Consider the following 17,345-nt stretch of genomic DNA (forward strand, 5'->3'; position numbering starts at 1 on the left):
TTAAATTCAAGTTTAAAGTTAATTTAAAACAACATACCGTAACACAGTAAAACACGGACATGTCGACATGTACCAACGGACGCAGTACAATGTACAATAGTCCTAAATGATATAGAAGCAGGTTTGGTTGGGTCTCGGGACGTTAGGATAATAATCCCGTAATTACGTACCGTTGCCTTCCCATTGATCGAATGGCAGTAATTGCTTTCCGAAGGTCTAAATGACTTTAATTGGCAGCGTGTTCCCTTATATTATGAAAATACGAATTTCGAATATAATATCAGTTCGTTGTTCTAATTTATAGTCATTAGATTAATATTATGTGTATAAGTTATGAGAACTTATTTATTGCCTTATTAGTTTTAGGGTTGTTTTTTTTATATGTTTTTATGGAGTGGAAGGATACATCAGTATGAGAATAATTTAATGGTGTCTTGATCATCTTTCGCAAAACTAGAGTTGAACTGAATTGTTGGTAGTCTTCAAGTTTGGTGCACCAGTGAGAGGCTCCTTTGCACAGCCGGCTAGCTTATGGGTACCACAAGGGCGTCTTTATCTGCCGTGAAGCAGTAATGTGTAAATATAACTGTGTTTCGGTCTGAAGGTCGTAGCTAGTAAAATTACTGGGCAAATGAGACTTAACATCTTTTGTTTAATGGTGACGAGCGCAATTGTAGTGCCGCTCAGAATCCTGAGCGGCACTGCATTGTAATGCGTAGGGCGTATCAATTTCCATCAGCTGAACGTCCTGCTCGTTTTGTCTCTTTTTATCATTAAATAAAAACGTTTTTTAAAGGTAACCAGGTCAGTGCGACCTGAAAAAACCTTAGATGGGAGTTTTATTTAGTGAGAAGAATACGAACCTCTGGTTATTTAATTATAAATTGTATTGTACGATACTGCATAATATATTGTAACTAAATAAGAAAAAAAAAGCCCGATGAATTTCTTGCGCCCGTTCTTCTCAGGTCTGAGGCACACTATCGGCCATTCCCAATATTCAGTCTATCTCCGGTTGTGGCCTACTTGGGATAAAAATCGTAACTATCGTTGACTTTTCTGTCTTAATAAACTTATCGACCTTAACTCACCTTATCCGTACACGTTGTCTGTCAATGGAAGGACGTATAGCTTACCAGCGATAGAAGTTTGTATGGAAATTGTAATTCACGCGTCCCAATATAAGGCGATAAGAATGACTTATCGGGTATATTGGAACAGCTTCAGATTATTGACAGCTTATTACTGTAGTAATTTATCTCTATCTACTCGTATAGATAGTCAGTATATTGGAAACGGCCGTATTTCGAATAGGTAGTTTTGACGTTCTGTAAGTGATTTCAAATTCTATTTTGAATAAAAATATTTATGTTTGAATTTGAATTTGGAATATATTAAACCTGGCAGAGAGTACCAATACATTCGCACTGTGATTCGATGCCTTAGTTCCAGACATAGAGAATGGTGCGTGAGCATGTTTGGAACTGGTTATTACTGTTTGGTTAAAACCCTTCAAAGCTTTCCGTCTTAGGCTAGGGTTAATATGGATGCTAGTTCTGACGAAAATTTGTTCTGAGGAGTACGTCCAAAACCCTCGACAGAACAAGGCGTTTACACTGTGCGCGTTTTCTGTTATTCTGATAGTCAGTTCGTTTCTGCCGTCCAGCGAAGATGGACGAATTTGATTAATTTGATTTTATTGAAAGTTATTATATAAATTATTATTGTTTAATGGTGGAAAGACAGAGCATGTTAACGAGTTATTTTCTATAAGAGACGACAAGCGAGAGTTCCAAATGTAGAGTGTTGAGTTCTGTAGCAACTTTCTCCCACTTTTGCCGAGAAATTTATTATCTGTTGTGTTAATTTTTGTCTCTCATATCCCACAAACACCTGATCTCGTACACGAGACTGATCAATTTTTCGTTATCCATGGTGGAAACCAAATCACTCGAAATTCGCAGACGCAGGTCGTGCGAAAAAATTAAACTCGTTTGAACGCTCCAGTCGTTCGGACGACGTCGTTCATGTTCTGACGCGTTCATCGTTGCCAGTGTAAACACTGTCATTGGATACCAGGCGTTTGTTTCTTCTGACGAATCCGTCAGAACTGGTCAGAACAAATTTTCGTCAGAACTCGCATCCATAGTAACCCTAGCCTTAAGAATTAACTATGGTCAAATTACGATTTGAAGCGACCACGTTTTCGTTTCCCGCGTAACTTTGAAATAAATCTCAAATCGTAAACCAACATCCTCGTGACAGATAAATCGGCAGATACAGCTATTGATTCATTCTGTGCCGCGAATAGATACAAATTGTTGATTCAATAAATCCGCAGTTACATCCACACATTTTACACTTTGAAGTGAGCCTGGCGCCAGACGCTTGCGAAATATTTCCAACAAAGCCTTAGATCGCAAATCTACTGGCGTGATAGCTACGGCACTCACTGTTAGATATGTTTGACCTATGCTTACATTACTTTGTACCTTCAGCGCTCCCTGAACATTGATCAGTCAGTAACCCTATTGAATCTACATTCTACAAAAGAGTTATTTCATGCCTCATAAGTGCTCTACTATCGACAAGTTAAAGAAGCAGTTTTTTCGAAACTGAAAACGTTTTTATTTTTATTTTGCACTTACATATAAATATGAGTGCACTTATATCAAGTCAAATAATATGTCAGATACATCAATAACAATAATTCTGATTACCATAGTAACTAATATCCATAAAAATAAGAAATATTACTAAATATCTTATTTTATTATATGTAGTATTTTTTTTCCTCACCTTACAATATTGTGGAAATGAGATTATGAGGCGTACACTTTTGGATTTTCTAAACTTATATAAATATTTACCAGATTATGCTTTTTGAAGAGAAAACTTATTAGGTTGAACGGTTCAATATAAGTCGTTGCTATTAAAGTTACTGTTGCAACGAATCAGAAATGTGGAGATCCGTAGGAGAAACAAAGTCACCGACTTAGCCCAAATGATTGCAAAACCGAAGTGGCAGTGGGTAGGGCATATAGTTCAACGAACAGATGGCCGTTGGGTCAGTAAAGTTCTCGGATGGCGACCACGTACCGAAAGACGTAGTGTTGGTAGGCAAGATGGACCGATGGCCTGGTAAGGATCGCCGGAATACGTTGGATGGGGATGGATATGGTTGAGGGTAGCGCGGGACCTCAACCATAGGGGATCATCGTGGAGATCTTTGGGGGACGCCTTAGCCCAGCAGTAGTCTTCTTCCAGGTGATGTGATGACGATATGAGTATTACTATATCAATACATAACAATAAACTTCTGTCATAAGATCTTATGAACACACTGTTTTATATCTTCATACTTCAATCACTCACCAACAAATTCAATCAACAAGCTCAATACTAAATTCAATAAGTCAACAACGATATGCAATGATAAATAAGTGGAATTAAATTACATTATGAATATTGATGGTTTCCCAGCCGTGCGCATGAGTGGTAATCTTCTCGTAGATCTACTCAGAAGAGTCTGCCGAGATCGTAATTCGAAAATATGATAGTAAGCTACTTACCCTGCATTTACTAAAGTACACCATTCATATTCGATATCTGGTTCAATTTATAAATAACATTCACATTGTAATGGAACGTCCATTCTACTAACCTTATAGATCTACATCATTCGTCGAGCATACCGCCAGGATTTACTTTGACAACCAATAAATATCTTAGCACACGGACAAATTTGCGAAACGACGTTTGGTAGCTTTAGGAAAGATTTGTAACGACCGCTGTGATATACTAAGGTACTTTTACATTTTAAATAGAATAAATATACAATCTGCTTGTGTCGTGTAGTGAATTACGAGGAATTATCTGTACTAATACACGGACGAGTAAAAAAAGAAGGACTCCGCGCCGTGATATTAGCAAGTGAAGCACCGTTATGCTAGTGTGTGTGCGGTTACGGGGGATACGAGTTACACAATTTTTTCTCCCTTAAATAATCATATATGGCCACATATACTTATATAGTATCGTCTTTACATTTTTTCACAATGCACGACGGCATTTTTAAAATATTTTATTGAGACGCAAACTGATCTGTCACAGACGATGACAATTCTCATAAAGGCCGCCTATCGGCCTGTAGTAGTGGAAGTGTGTGCGTGGTCTATGTATTTACACGTTAATCGGCTTGTTTTGGTGCTACACTGTTATGTAAGGTGACACGGAGTCCTTATTATTTTTACTAGTCCGTGCACTAATATAAATTTGTTTGTTTGTTTGAACACTCGATACCTGGTCTACCAGTGGATGATTGGTTATTATTGTATTTAATAATCAGATTCATGACGAATGTTAAGTTATCCTTGAATGTGAACGATATTGTTAGTGATAAGTAAATAAAATACTGTCTTTTATTTGTTATGTATATATACAATAGGTATTTTATGATCAAAATCTATAATACAACGGGGACCAAATATATTATAGTGACAATTATTTCACAATAACCGTGTGGCGTTCCTCCACAATGCGGTTTTCAAGGAACTTTCTTCCTCGTAATATAGATCTGTGAAATGAGCTTCCTTTTTCGGTATTTCCGGGACGATACGACATGGGTACCTTCAAAAAAAGCGCTAACACCTTCATTAAAGCCTGGCAACGCTCCTGTGATTCCTTCAGTTTTGCAAGGGTATGTGGACGGCTGTGATCACTTAACATCAGGTGACCCGTACGCTCTTTTCTCCTCCTCTTCCATAAAAAAACGTGTTAATATAACATAGAAAACTAAGAACTAAACACCATTTATAGTTGATTAAATTTACAAATTACGTAGTTGTATTTGTAACATTATCAATATTTTATATTAATGAAAATAATATAAGTTCAACCTTAATTTTCACTGTCGTTGTCATTGAAACGCCCTTGTAGATAAAACATTACTTTATGACTTGATAAAAACACTTAATGGAAGGTGACAAGACCTGCCTGTGGACTGGGGAAATCCGCATTTCAGTGTCTAAAGGTTGGTGTTGCCACTATATGATAATTTCTATTTACACTTTTTGTATTGTTTTCATGATAACATAATTCATTTATGATATAGATATGATTATAGCTATATTTATAATACGTACATTATATGATTACATGATGTAAAAACTATCATTACCAGAAAGTGAACCAAGAATGCTGGCAGCATTTCCGTGTTGGATCGGAGCAAAGCCAATCCGATGGCTGAAATAGCTACCAATGGTTGTAATTCCCGTAGCCCAATGAGACGCGTAGATAGTACTTTGTACATTCTTATTCCTTAAGGTCCCACGGGATAAGTTAGTGTTTCGATGTCAAACGGCACCAAGATGTAATATTCACAGTAATGACATAATTATGACGATATTTATATTAAGTCATTTCCTTTCCTGTAGTATTATTTACTTTACCGTAACAGAACTATTTCCTTACTAGTGCAAGAGCATGCGATGGAATTATAAATCAAAAGTAAGTAACAAATCTTATTCGACAACTCGTGAATGGAAAGATGAAAACTAGGTCTTAAATCTTACTGAGTTTATCTTCGAGTTGGCAACTTCGCCTTCCCGTGCCAGTGAACTTGTACGTCTGTTACCAACGACATAGTCTAGGAGATTACTTCATTTTATTTCTGTTATTTTAGAGTGAATTTGAAACATAAAGTTTTCAATTCAAGTCTTCAATTCGTTACGTTTTTTATTAATATAAAATATGTACATTAGAGATTTTGTGGCTAGGTTGTAAGAGTTGTAATTATGTTTCTTTACAAATATGTGCCTAACTAAAGTAAAACTAAATATGTGAGTGTGACTAACGATAATACAGGAAATAAGCCTGCCGCAAAAGTCAATTAATAAGAAATCATTATAGCAACTGCACTGAACTAACTGTAGTAAAATATATAATTGATATCGTCAGCCGGCTTATGACCCAGGCATTTTATTACATAATATAGCAACTCCTACACATAAAATTCACGAGGAATAAGATAAAACAAGGGATTTACAATCGAATCACCCAACGGATATTATTATGCCCACTGCGGTATAGATCACATTTGTTATCTAAGATAACCATAATCTAAGTCCGCCTTTTCTCACATGCCTTTTACAGAGCGTCGTAAACTAAGAATTTTTTATATTTTATGAAATCAAGATTTCATAATGTCTTCATATCAAAGTCTATCTAAATGGTTCTGTAGAATCAGGTCAAAATCTCTGCAAGCAATTTGAAAGGCATGAGTTAACTTTAATAATAAATATATAGGATTGACTAACGTGACAAAGAATAAAATGGGAATCGGTTGTAGTATATATAATGTTTCTATTAAACTTTTGTGAGTTTCTTTCTTGGATTTTGCATGTGAATATCATTATGACAACGACAGTCGAAATATTTTTCTAACTAAACAATTTTATTAATGGTGCCCATTGAGATATTTAATTATTTTCTAGTTACTTCTATTTTTTTAATGACAATAAGGGACAATACGAGCAGGACGTTCAATTGATCGTGATGATCTATCACCACATGATGGTAATAGATACGCCCTGCCCATTACATGGCAGCGCCGCTTAGGATTCTTGAAAAGCCTAAAAAAATCTTAGCAGGACTACAATTGCGTTTGTCACCTTGATATATGAAATATAAGTTCTCATTTGCCCAGTAATTTCACTAGCTATGGCGCCCTTCAAACCAAAACACAATAATGCTTACACATTTCTGCTTTACGGCAGAAAAAGGCGTGTTGTGGTACCCATAATCCAGCCGTCATCCTGTGCAAACGAGCATACGTGCCCTTAGTCCTCCAATCAGGAAAGCAATTATCAGTCACATTACACAGTAGTCAGCATAAATAACTAACTAAATAACTAACTAAAGTTCCAACGGTTAATTAATTATAAGACGAAAAATTAATATCCAATAAAGTGTTTATTTAATCATTAATTAAATCTCTCGTTAAATTGGTAACTGTTAGCGCCGCGCCGGTCGCCATCTTGAGAAAGGTCATTTTCGTGACACGCGCTCCCGACCTTTGACTTCATTCTCATTCATCACTTACTGCACGTTCATTCAAGATATTATAAAGCATTATTTATGATGTTTTGCTTGGACGATTTGTTTTCGTAGAAACTCGTGTGTAATTCAAATATTTTCATTAAAATAGAATATGATATCACTTATTGAATGAAACTACCACCCATTCGAAGAGTAACCCTCAGACTTGAGAAGAACGGGCCCAAGAAACTCAGCGGGCTTCTTCTATTTTTAATAGTACTTCGATATAATCACGTTTATAATTTAATAGCCTGATGGTGGTCGCTCCATTCCCAATCTGTGATATCATTAAGAAAGTCATTTATAAGTAACCTTTACCACATAAATGTCTTTTAACAATTCTTTTGAATTTCTTTATACATTTGTTTGGAACATTGGCTGGGATGTTGCTGTAAAAGCATATACATCGCCCCAAAAACTTTACAATCTACGTGTTCACTAATTATATAAGTATGTCTAAAATAAAGATGTACAAACCTTTACTAATAGGTTTCGTATTTTTTACTTATTAAAATATTATATTAAGAAATTTTATTAACATTGTTTTTCTTAAAATTTTGCAGGCACAGTTTTGCTTTTATCCTAACTTAAAAATCATACAAAATCGATTCCCTATATTTATTTTATAAGCTTACCTCTTTTATATTATTTAGGTACGTACATCAATATGTTTAAAATTTAATGAAAGTTAAAACAACTATGAAAATCTCACATTTATAGCAAGTCAAACTAAAATGCAATTAGTTATTAAAACACGGAGAGTTCGTTCTATTGTGATATAAAGTCCAATTATTTATTTTAATTAAAATAATACTTGGTTCACTGGTTCAAGCTAGAGTCCACATCGCTATAGTACAAATTCTCAATATATAAAAATATTTTCTACATTTAAGTTTTGATCACTTACAAAACGTGTTTTTTTTCCTTGAACTATTTTATTATTATTTTATATTCCAGGAAAGCAAAGAAAGAAAGGATTCTCTAAAAGCGGTGAATTATCGTCTCTCTTATCTCGTTGGTTTTTCTCATATTTTTTTTAAAGTGGAATCGTCGGATTACCACCATCTCGAGCTTCATTTACTGTATAACTAGTTATTGCCATATAATTTAAGTACCGCGCGAATATTATAGATATAACTAAGTCAAAAATATATAAAAATATAGGTCATCACCAACATGTGATGATGATGATGATATCATATACTAAAACATTCTCCAAAACACTATAATTATTATTCCGATTCACTACAAGTTATATTCCGATCGGTCCAGTAGTTTTTCGCAGTATAACCCAAAAATGTCTCTGTGTATCTATACGAGAAAATAAATTAAAACTTGATCATAAATAACTGAACGAGTTAAGTAACGAAGCGTTCATTGATTGATTGATTCGATTTTGTTGTTATAATATTGCTCTTTTTTAACTCATTGTGGTGTTCTAAAGATTGTTTTTTACAATTTTACCTTGTATAAACAAATGTAAACGCAGACCGATTTAATTATTTCGATTTATATACATTTTTAGATTATTTACCGTTTCGTTTGAAAATCATTTATGTTTATTACAAAGGTACTCGTAATCCAGTTTTATAGACATTGAAACGATAATGTTATAAACTCTTATACGTGGGCAGAGTTTATTGAGATCTACTGAATGCCTCGTTTTATTCGACTCTAGATTGTTTGTGATTCGTAAAGTTGGTACGTTAACAAGCATGCACCAATTCAATGTTAATTTGATTTTTATATTATGCTTACGGCATGAATTTATTTAAATTATCCTATAACAGCTAACATCACGAAGTAATATATTCATCTAATCTTTTTGTATTCAAATGTACATTTTTTTCAAGTTATGACAATGAAATGTATTTTGATTTTGTTTTATGAGAACAATCTGCAGAATCAGAAATTGTTATAGGTCCTATCTCTCATGACGAAAAATAAGACATTTCTTTAGAGGATATCAAAGAGGTCCAAATGTAGCCAAGTAGTGTAGAGGCGATACAGGTGTCGTATATTGTTTGGTAAATATATAACATAGCGGAATAAACACTCAAGAAAAAACTCATAGCGTTTGGAAAATTATGCATTTCCGCAAAATAAGGATCTAAAGTTTAAAAGGCATAAAAGGCGTTTATTTTCTCAAAATTGATTCATTTAGAATTCTTTTTTATATCATTTCTTATATACAAACACAAAAGGCGCTCTGAGAGAGAAGAAGCGGCAAGAAACTCTCCCAGCATTTTTTTGTGATCTTTTTAATGAAATATACAATATTGTGCTGTCATTGTAAATGGTAAAAAATAATCATCGATCACTTAGATATTCAGCTGTGGAGATGTAGGATTTACGACGTTTGTTTCCAAAAAGGTGAAAATTCAAATAATGCATACAAAAATTACTTTGCTTTACAATGTTTGTGTTCGAAAGACAACTAATTGTAGGCGGCACATTTTGATGTAATTATGATTCAAGTGATCAGAATAACCTCGTCCTGTGGCCAGCATAAATATAATGGCATAATTGTGTAGTTTTACAACACATGAGGTGCGTAGTTATTCTGGTCATTCAAGTCAAGTGGAATGGCAGAATGTTGTTTATGGTGATACGAGCTACTGTTTTTGCAATCCCCGTGCAGAAAATAGCATTCATTATGCTTTATAATTTAATTCGTGGCTTTCATTATTTTAATTAGGATCACCTATTATAAAGGATACTGGGAAATATTGTGAGTTGGTTTAAAAATACATTTGTTTACATGCTTGGTATTTTAAACTTTACTATATATATGATAGGTAAAAAAATATAATTCAGCAATCACTGATAATCTGCATCTACCCTATTACCCTGCCCATATCTAATAAGTGGATGTCCATCAGGATTCCGAAAAATCCAAAATCGACAACGAAAGAAGAGATTTTAACTCAACAAAGAAGAAAAGAGATTTCAACAAAATTTATATTTTTGTGTTTGAATGATTAAGAAGAATTATGAAAGCTATGCTCTAGCCAAAAAATGGGAAATAATATTTGAAATTATATTAAACAATTAAATCGTATTTTTTCACACGGAAACTTATACTAAAAAATTATAAATGAATATTTGATTACTGATTATTGAATGTGGCAGTGTTTGAATGTTCCTATTGTTGTTCAGGATGACGTCGACACTATCGCTGGTGGTAGTACCACTGCTGCTGGGAGTGGTACGTTCGGAGCCGGTGTTTGACCCCAGCACGCTGATGCGCCTGGTGATGGTGCCAGTGGACGCGGCCGTGGGCTCTGTCATCTACCGCGTGCGAGCTTCTGACTCAGACTTCGACTACCCACTCCATTTTGAACTTATAGGTAAGATTGTTTGACTCTTATATTATAATAATATAATTTATTTCAAGCATACCACTTATATAAATTACAAGACGTAACAACGTACGACGTACAAGTTTTAAGTTACAATATTCCCTTAAACCTTTGTTAGTTCCTATCGATATATTCCTTAAATCTACCTTATAAAACTACTTGCACCCCCTAGTGGTAACATGAGCCTTGTTCCAAGTTCTCCAGAGAGAACTGTGTAGTCGAAAGGCTAATTTGCTGAAGAGTTACTGCAACTCGCAACTATACTCATCATGAGCGCTGCGCATAATCGCATAAAAATCGTCCACGGTTTTCAAGGAACTTTGATCTAAGTACAACGAAGCTGTGGATAGAGCTTCCTTGTGTGGTGTTTCAGGGACGATACGACATTTGTACTTTCAAAAAAAAAGCGCGTACACCTTCCTTAAAGGCCGGCAACCCTACTGTGATTCCTCTAGTGTTGCAAGAAAATGTGGGTGGTGGTGATCACTTAAAATCAGGTGAGTACGCCCATTTGTCCTCCTCTTCCATAAAAAACGTGCCTTCGTACAAGTATGATACACATGTCAAAAGTGAAACTTCTCAGGCAAATAAATTTTTAAGTCTCGTTTATATGTATTTATACGAATCTAAAATTTTGAATTTTCGCGCCTTAGAGAGAGGGATAAAGGTTAGATATGTGGAATTTAATGAATTTAATTATCAGTAAGATATTACAATTGTCGAAAATTAATACAAATTATATTTTTTTTTTTAATTTATTTCTCTGATTTTTAAAATTATTTGATGCGATTCGTATTGTTGTGACTAAAGCATAAGATAAGTAAAATATGCAATATAAGTTCGTGTTTCAACATTATTAAGGTAAAAATAGCATCTATTGTCTTTCTTTAATTCGTAGTTGGTGTATTTGGATTATTATTTAATTGTAGACTTATTTTTTCTTCTAGAAAGTTAATTTATGGTTTTAAATTATCAACTGCTAAATTAAAGTTAAGGTGTGATGATGACAAACAACAATACTTAGTCTGGCCATAAACACTGTTATAATTAAAAATAAACAAAATATTACATTTGAATTTGGAATCTGTCAATTTTATTTGATTATCATTGAATTTCTCATTGTGGCAGTAATACATTGTACAATATTTTGCGATATTTAAATGGAGTGGGGTGATAAAGAGAACCGAATCGCTATGATTGCATTACACAAAGTAGATATGGAGCCAAATGCACTTTTTAAAACTCTTCATGCGCTTGGTATTATAAATATGTTCGTGTACCGAGCTATTAATAGCCACAATGAGAACTACTCTGTTTGTGACAGAAAAATCTGGCCGTCAACGTAGTGTTCGTACGAAAAAGATGTTCAAGGCAGAAAAGTAAATAATTCGAAGAAATCCTGTCCGAAACCAAAAGTTTTTGAATTAGATGAAGATACCACCTAGCTAGAACCATTTATATAAAGTAAATATACCAAGCAATAGCTTGTTTAGGTTATTTTCTTCAAATCGACGTCTACTGTGCGTCTTTTTAGCCTGATAAGGTTGGGTTACTAATCTTACCATCCCAACTCCTTTAGGAAGTAGCTCAAGCCTTTGATGTCCATATCTTAGGGGTTAGTCCTCGGTGACCCCAGGTGTTGGGCCTGGTATGTGGCCACATTTCAGCGCTACAGGACGATATGTGGCCATCTTTTCTACCTCCATGTAGGCCCTGCACAGGTGGTTGTCAGTGACAACTATTTTGAACAGATGCTTGTTAACGGGGCCGGACCCATTATCCCGTTATTAAGTTAAACGAATAAAATGTATTCATAATTATATAAGAAGTCTTATATAATAATAGTAGAATATGAATTGTACAATTAACCATTCATTCGCATATTTGGTTTTTTATCTTGTTAATATTTTAATGTTTTTTTTTCTTTGAAGTGTTACCAAATTAAAATTTGTAAAATTTATTTAAAGCTTATACTTTATACCTGTAATTGTTTGTTAAATTTAGTACAATGTTTTGTCTGTATCGTAATATATAATGCATTGATGAAAATAAATGTTGGTATTTCTAAATAAATAACTAAAAATAAAATAAATTTTCCCAAAATTAGAATACTGAGTGAATCTCTTGCGCTCGCAGAGCATTATTTGTTTCCGTAGCAAGTGAAATTGCAAACGAATTTTGACAAAATAAATGCTATTTATAATAAACTGTATATTAAAATGAAGTCTAAATCATTTGTTATACTTTCTAAGGTCAAATGGGTCGTTTGGACATCGGCATAGAAACTCTACCGTGCACGCGATACAACTCCGTGTGTCAAGCCAACGTCATCTTGTTACGGAGGCTGGAACCAGGTCGATACGTGGACTTCCGGCTTTCAGTCCGTAACACGAGAGGCAGAAGTGCTAGAATCGCTTGCTCTATCACAGGGACCAACGCTACCACCCCGAGGGACACTATATTTCCTCATCAGCCTGGAATAATTTTAGTACCAGAGGTAATTACCAGTTTTGTTAAATAATTATACACAAATAAAAAATGAAAAACAAAATTTTATGAACGATGCAGGACTCGAACCCACGATCTCCGGTTCCACGCATTCCGTGCCGGTGCTCTAACCAAATGAGCTAACTGTTCGAGTGACGTAAAATCTTGTATGCTTTGTGCAACTCTCAGGTTGTGTTAATCTACAGGATCTACTTTACAGTTGATAACCTGCTCAACTCCAATATTTGCATATTAATCCCAGAAGTGAGGGTTATCACTTTAAAAAAAAAACATAAAAAATTGTACAAATTATTATATTTTATTTTAATTTTCTATTTTTTTTAGAATTTTAAAATTTAATTTGGATGTTAATGCATCCAATATGCGATCATTTATATTTATACAGTTTATTCTTTAATACTTTTTATGAAATATTTGATATTTAAAACGCTTTGAACACGTTTCATATATTGGATGCAACACCTTACAAACTAATTGTTTTGTATATTACAGCTATTGTAAAATACTCTTTTGATTGATAAGAGTAGCCGTTGAGTTTCCTGTATGTTTATCGACCTATACTTTTTTCGAACAATTAGTAGATTCAGAAATTTAAAAGAAAAATTTGTAGTGACGTTTCAAAAGCGCTTAGTTTAAGCCTAAGTTTATTTGACTTTGATGCAGGTAACAATATATTTTTCTCGTACCAACCTACCATGAGTCCTAGATATTTCCAAATCCTCTACATTTTATAGACACGAAACTTATTCAATATAGATATAGCAATATAGATAGTACTATGTCATCGAATAGACAGCGTCATGTAACAGCTGCGCACCGTTGATTGATGATGATGATAACCGTAGTTACGAAATATCGGAATTAGTTCAACCCGACATATTCGATATAGTCTCAGCCTTACAGTTTGGGTGTCTTGTATATAATGCAACACTGTCTTTTATTATGGAAATAAGGGACAAGGCGAGCAGGACGTTCAGCTGATGGTAATTGATACGCCCTGCCCACTACAATGCAGTGCCGCTCAGGATTCTTGAAAAACCCTGAATGGCACTACAACTGCGCTCGTCACCTTGAGACATAAGATGTTAAGTCTCATTTTCCCAGTAATTTCACTAGCTACGGCGCCCTTCAGAGCAAAACACAGTAATGCTTACACATTACTGATTCACGGCAGAAATAGGCGCCGTTGTGGTACCCATAATCTAGCCGGCATCCTGTGCAAAGGAGCCTCCCACTGGTCTACTATCTAATTAGATATGCATAGCAGAGAAGTAATTAAAAAGAGTCTAGATTCGAATTAATATCTTTAAATTTGAAATGTTCTTTAAACTAAAATAAAAATATGTTAACTGCATAAAAAGAAAATTTCTCTTCCTATTTAATTTATTGTAGTCTCGAACATCTAAATTATACAATAATATCTAAATTCCATTTTGTCATTATAATAAGTTATGTGCTAAAAGATTATAGCTTAACCCTCCGATAAACTTAATATTATCCAAATAATCTTCTATCAAATAAATAAACTAGAATAAGGGGAAATATGGCCACAATAAAATGGTTGGCCATATTTGTCTTTACCATGGTCGAACCGCAGCCAACGTGCCAACGGTGGTCTTAATATTAGGTATGGTAAAAAACACATTTCTTTGACTATGTCTAAATTACTCTGGTAAAATATACTCTAACTGACCTCAAGCCGACTTTAACTGAACGAGCGTTTCATAGCCAAGCGTAAGACTTCAGTCTCTAAATAAAAGTAAATGTGTAACTATAATCATGTTATATATGGAACAAAATTAAATAAAGATAAAAAGGTTAAATACACATGTTACGGGAGTTATCTTTCGTGTTAAATTGTTAATATATGGTAAGTCATTCGAATTACTGCCTACGCGACAGAACGCTTGCATCAACATAAAAGTCACTTTAACTTTTAACTAATTTAATTCCCGTCTTAATGGTCTCAGTTTTAAATGTGTTGCATTTCTAAGTATTTTATATTTTAAATGTATATTTTGTTTTAATCTGGTTAAAGCCTTAATTAATCTTATATTTTAATTTCTTAAAGTTGTCTCGTAAGACGGGTACATTATGCAATTAGTTAAAAAGTCAAGATAATCTTTAGATTCCAGTTCATTTAGAAAGTTCCTTGCATTATAATGGTCGAAGTAACAGATAATATATCTTTCTAAATAAGCATAGATTGATCTACATTAAAGTCTAAGAAAACAAGAGAAACAGTTTGTTATATTTAAGTGATATAGCTCAATTCTGGGATTAAATATACAAATTTAATTTGTACTAAAATCGGAGCCACACCATGAGAGTTGAACAAGACATACCAAAATTTACGGTCGATCCATCACTCGGACGGTTGGCTCAGTTAGTAAGAGATGGACGGAATCCAATAAGCGCGGGTTCGAGTCAAAGTAAAAGTCAAATAAATTTAATTCAATTAGGCCTAAACTAAGCGCTTTTGAATCGTCATTATAAATATTTCTTTTAAATTACTGAATCTACCATATCTTTAGAAAAAGTAGAACTCGTGAGAAGAATATACAAGAAACTAGACGGCCACTCTTTTCAATCAATAGAGTATTTTACAATGGCTGTAATATACATAAGTAACAAATTAGTTTGTAAGATGCTGCATCCAATATAGTATGAATTGTGTTAGTTTAAAGCGTTTTAAATATCAAATATTTCATAAAAAGTAATAAAGAATAAACTGATTAAAAATAAATTATCCTATTTTGGATGCATCAACCTTTAGAGCTTGAATTCATTGTTGGTACAAGGATGCTTTGTAAACATAATGGTCGTGATCACTGTCATAATTAGTAATCCTACAAATACACTGATTTTTTTTACAAGTCCCGCATCGTCCATAAACTTTGGTTCAAAATAAAATAAACAAGAAGAAGAAATGATTTCAATTATTGTAATTATTTGTACAGGACGCAAAGCGTGGTACTGATCTGGAGATAGTGATTGCAAGAAAGAACCAAGTGTCCCCGAAGCCGTTGGAACTGGAACTTTGGGTGAGTTGAATTATTCATTAGAAGTGAACAAGCGGCGATCGTTTAATGATGCTCCCGGTAACAGTCTTCGACACGCATTTCGTTGTAAACGCATAATGAATGCTGCGCTTGTAGTAGGCTGGAAACACACGACACGTTGCATGGCGGTCAAATGTTCCGATCATAGCTTGCATACTGCATGTATGAAAAAAATATGAGTTGTTAACAGTGCCGTAGATTGAGAATTAACCTTTCACCAACATTTTACGGTTTTAGGTTATGTATGTTTATAAAACACCGCGAATAGCACGGTAGTGAGGGTTCCTTTTTATAGGTACGTATGTTTTTTTTTTTCGATTATTGCGAAATTACTAATGTTATTATAAGCAAACCGATTTCAACCGTGATAATCATTAAATTTAAAACCAGTTTCAAGTCTTACTTTAGATCGTTTACAACGTTTTCCAAATGCACAGAAGTTTTTAGATCTCTATCATCTATTCGAAACGCAATTTGTTAATATATTTCTTATTGCAATTGAAATTTTTAATATACTAAAGCTGTATATTGTTCGTAGTTTTTGATCTCATGATAATCGATCACCTCCGTCTATTCTATCAGATGAAAACTTTTATGTGGATGTATAGAGATTATTTGAAAGAATCGATCTCTGTCGAACTGAAAATATCACATACGTAACGTTCAGTTCACATTATGGTAGCAGTATTGTATGGTAGTATGGTAGCAGACACTTGATTGTAGATGAACGTCACACATCCAGCTAATGAAGATGATAAAGTAATGCAGGTGAAGAGATATTTTATTGACAAATATTGCCATGTACTATTTTTTATTTACTTACAAACTTTCACTCATAGTATCTTTACTTAAATTTAAAAAAAGTAATAAATATTTTCGCTACAGAAAACTTTACATTACAAATAATATGTGTATAAGGCCTAATATGTCTCATTTACACTGAGCGTATATTGTAGCGTTGACGCTTACCACAGGCGAACTCATTTATGATTTACACGGTACATAGAACTTAATACGCCATGCAAGTAAGCATTAAAATTGAATCATGCAAACATTTCTTAGAAATCTCTTCGCTAGCTCGCTGTCATGTAATTTGCGGACTATCATTGTGACTTGTAAATGTTGTACAACTTTTTTGTTTTATGCAACGCCAACGGTTTGAAAACATCTTATCAATTGTACTATTGCATTATTATTAAGTGATTTTATTGCGCTGAAATGAAAAAAACTTTTGCCGTAGATATTTTTATTAAATTTTGGCGACCCGTTGGCAAAGCTTCCATGAATTATTTAGAATTGTAATAAAGCGCAAACT

General features: G+C 33.9%; 1 protein-coding gene across 5 annotated transcripts in view; it reads left to right on the forward strand.

The window, feature by feature from the left end:
- The window catches only part of LOC126965507 (cadherin-86C), a 169,612-nt gene that overhangs the window by 135,043 nt on the left and 17,224 nt on the right, over positions 1-17,345 (forward strand). For all 5 annotated transcript variants that reach the window (XM_050809139.1, XM_050809141.1, XM_050809142.1 and 2 more), the window contains exons 3-5: positions 10,258-10,448; positions 12,713-12,957; positions 15,929-16,012. In XM_050809139.1, the coding sequence (XP_050665096.1) occupies positions 10,259-10,448; positions 12,713-12,957; positions 15,929-16,012 (519 nt within the window). In that variant the 5' untranslated portion in view covers position 10,258. The remainder of the gene's footprint in view (positions 1-10,257; positions 10,449-12,712; positions 12,958-15,928; positions 16,013-17,345) is intronic.

The sequence above is a fragment of the Leptidea sinapis genome, chromosome 7 (assembly GCF_905404315.1).
Source record: "Leptidea sinapis chromosome 7, ilLepSina1.1, whole genome shotgun sequence".
Lineage (NCBI taxonomy): Eukaryota > Metazoa > Arthropoda > Insecta > Lepidoptera > Pieridae > Leptidea > Leptidea sinapis.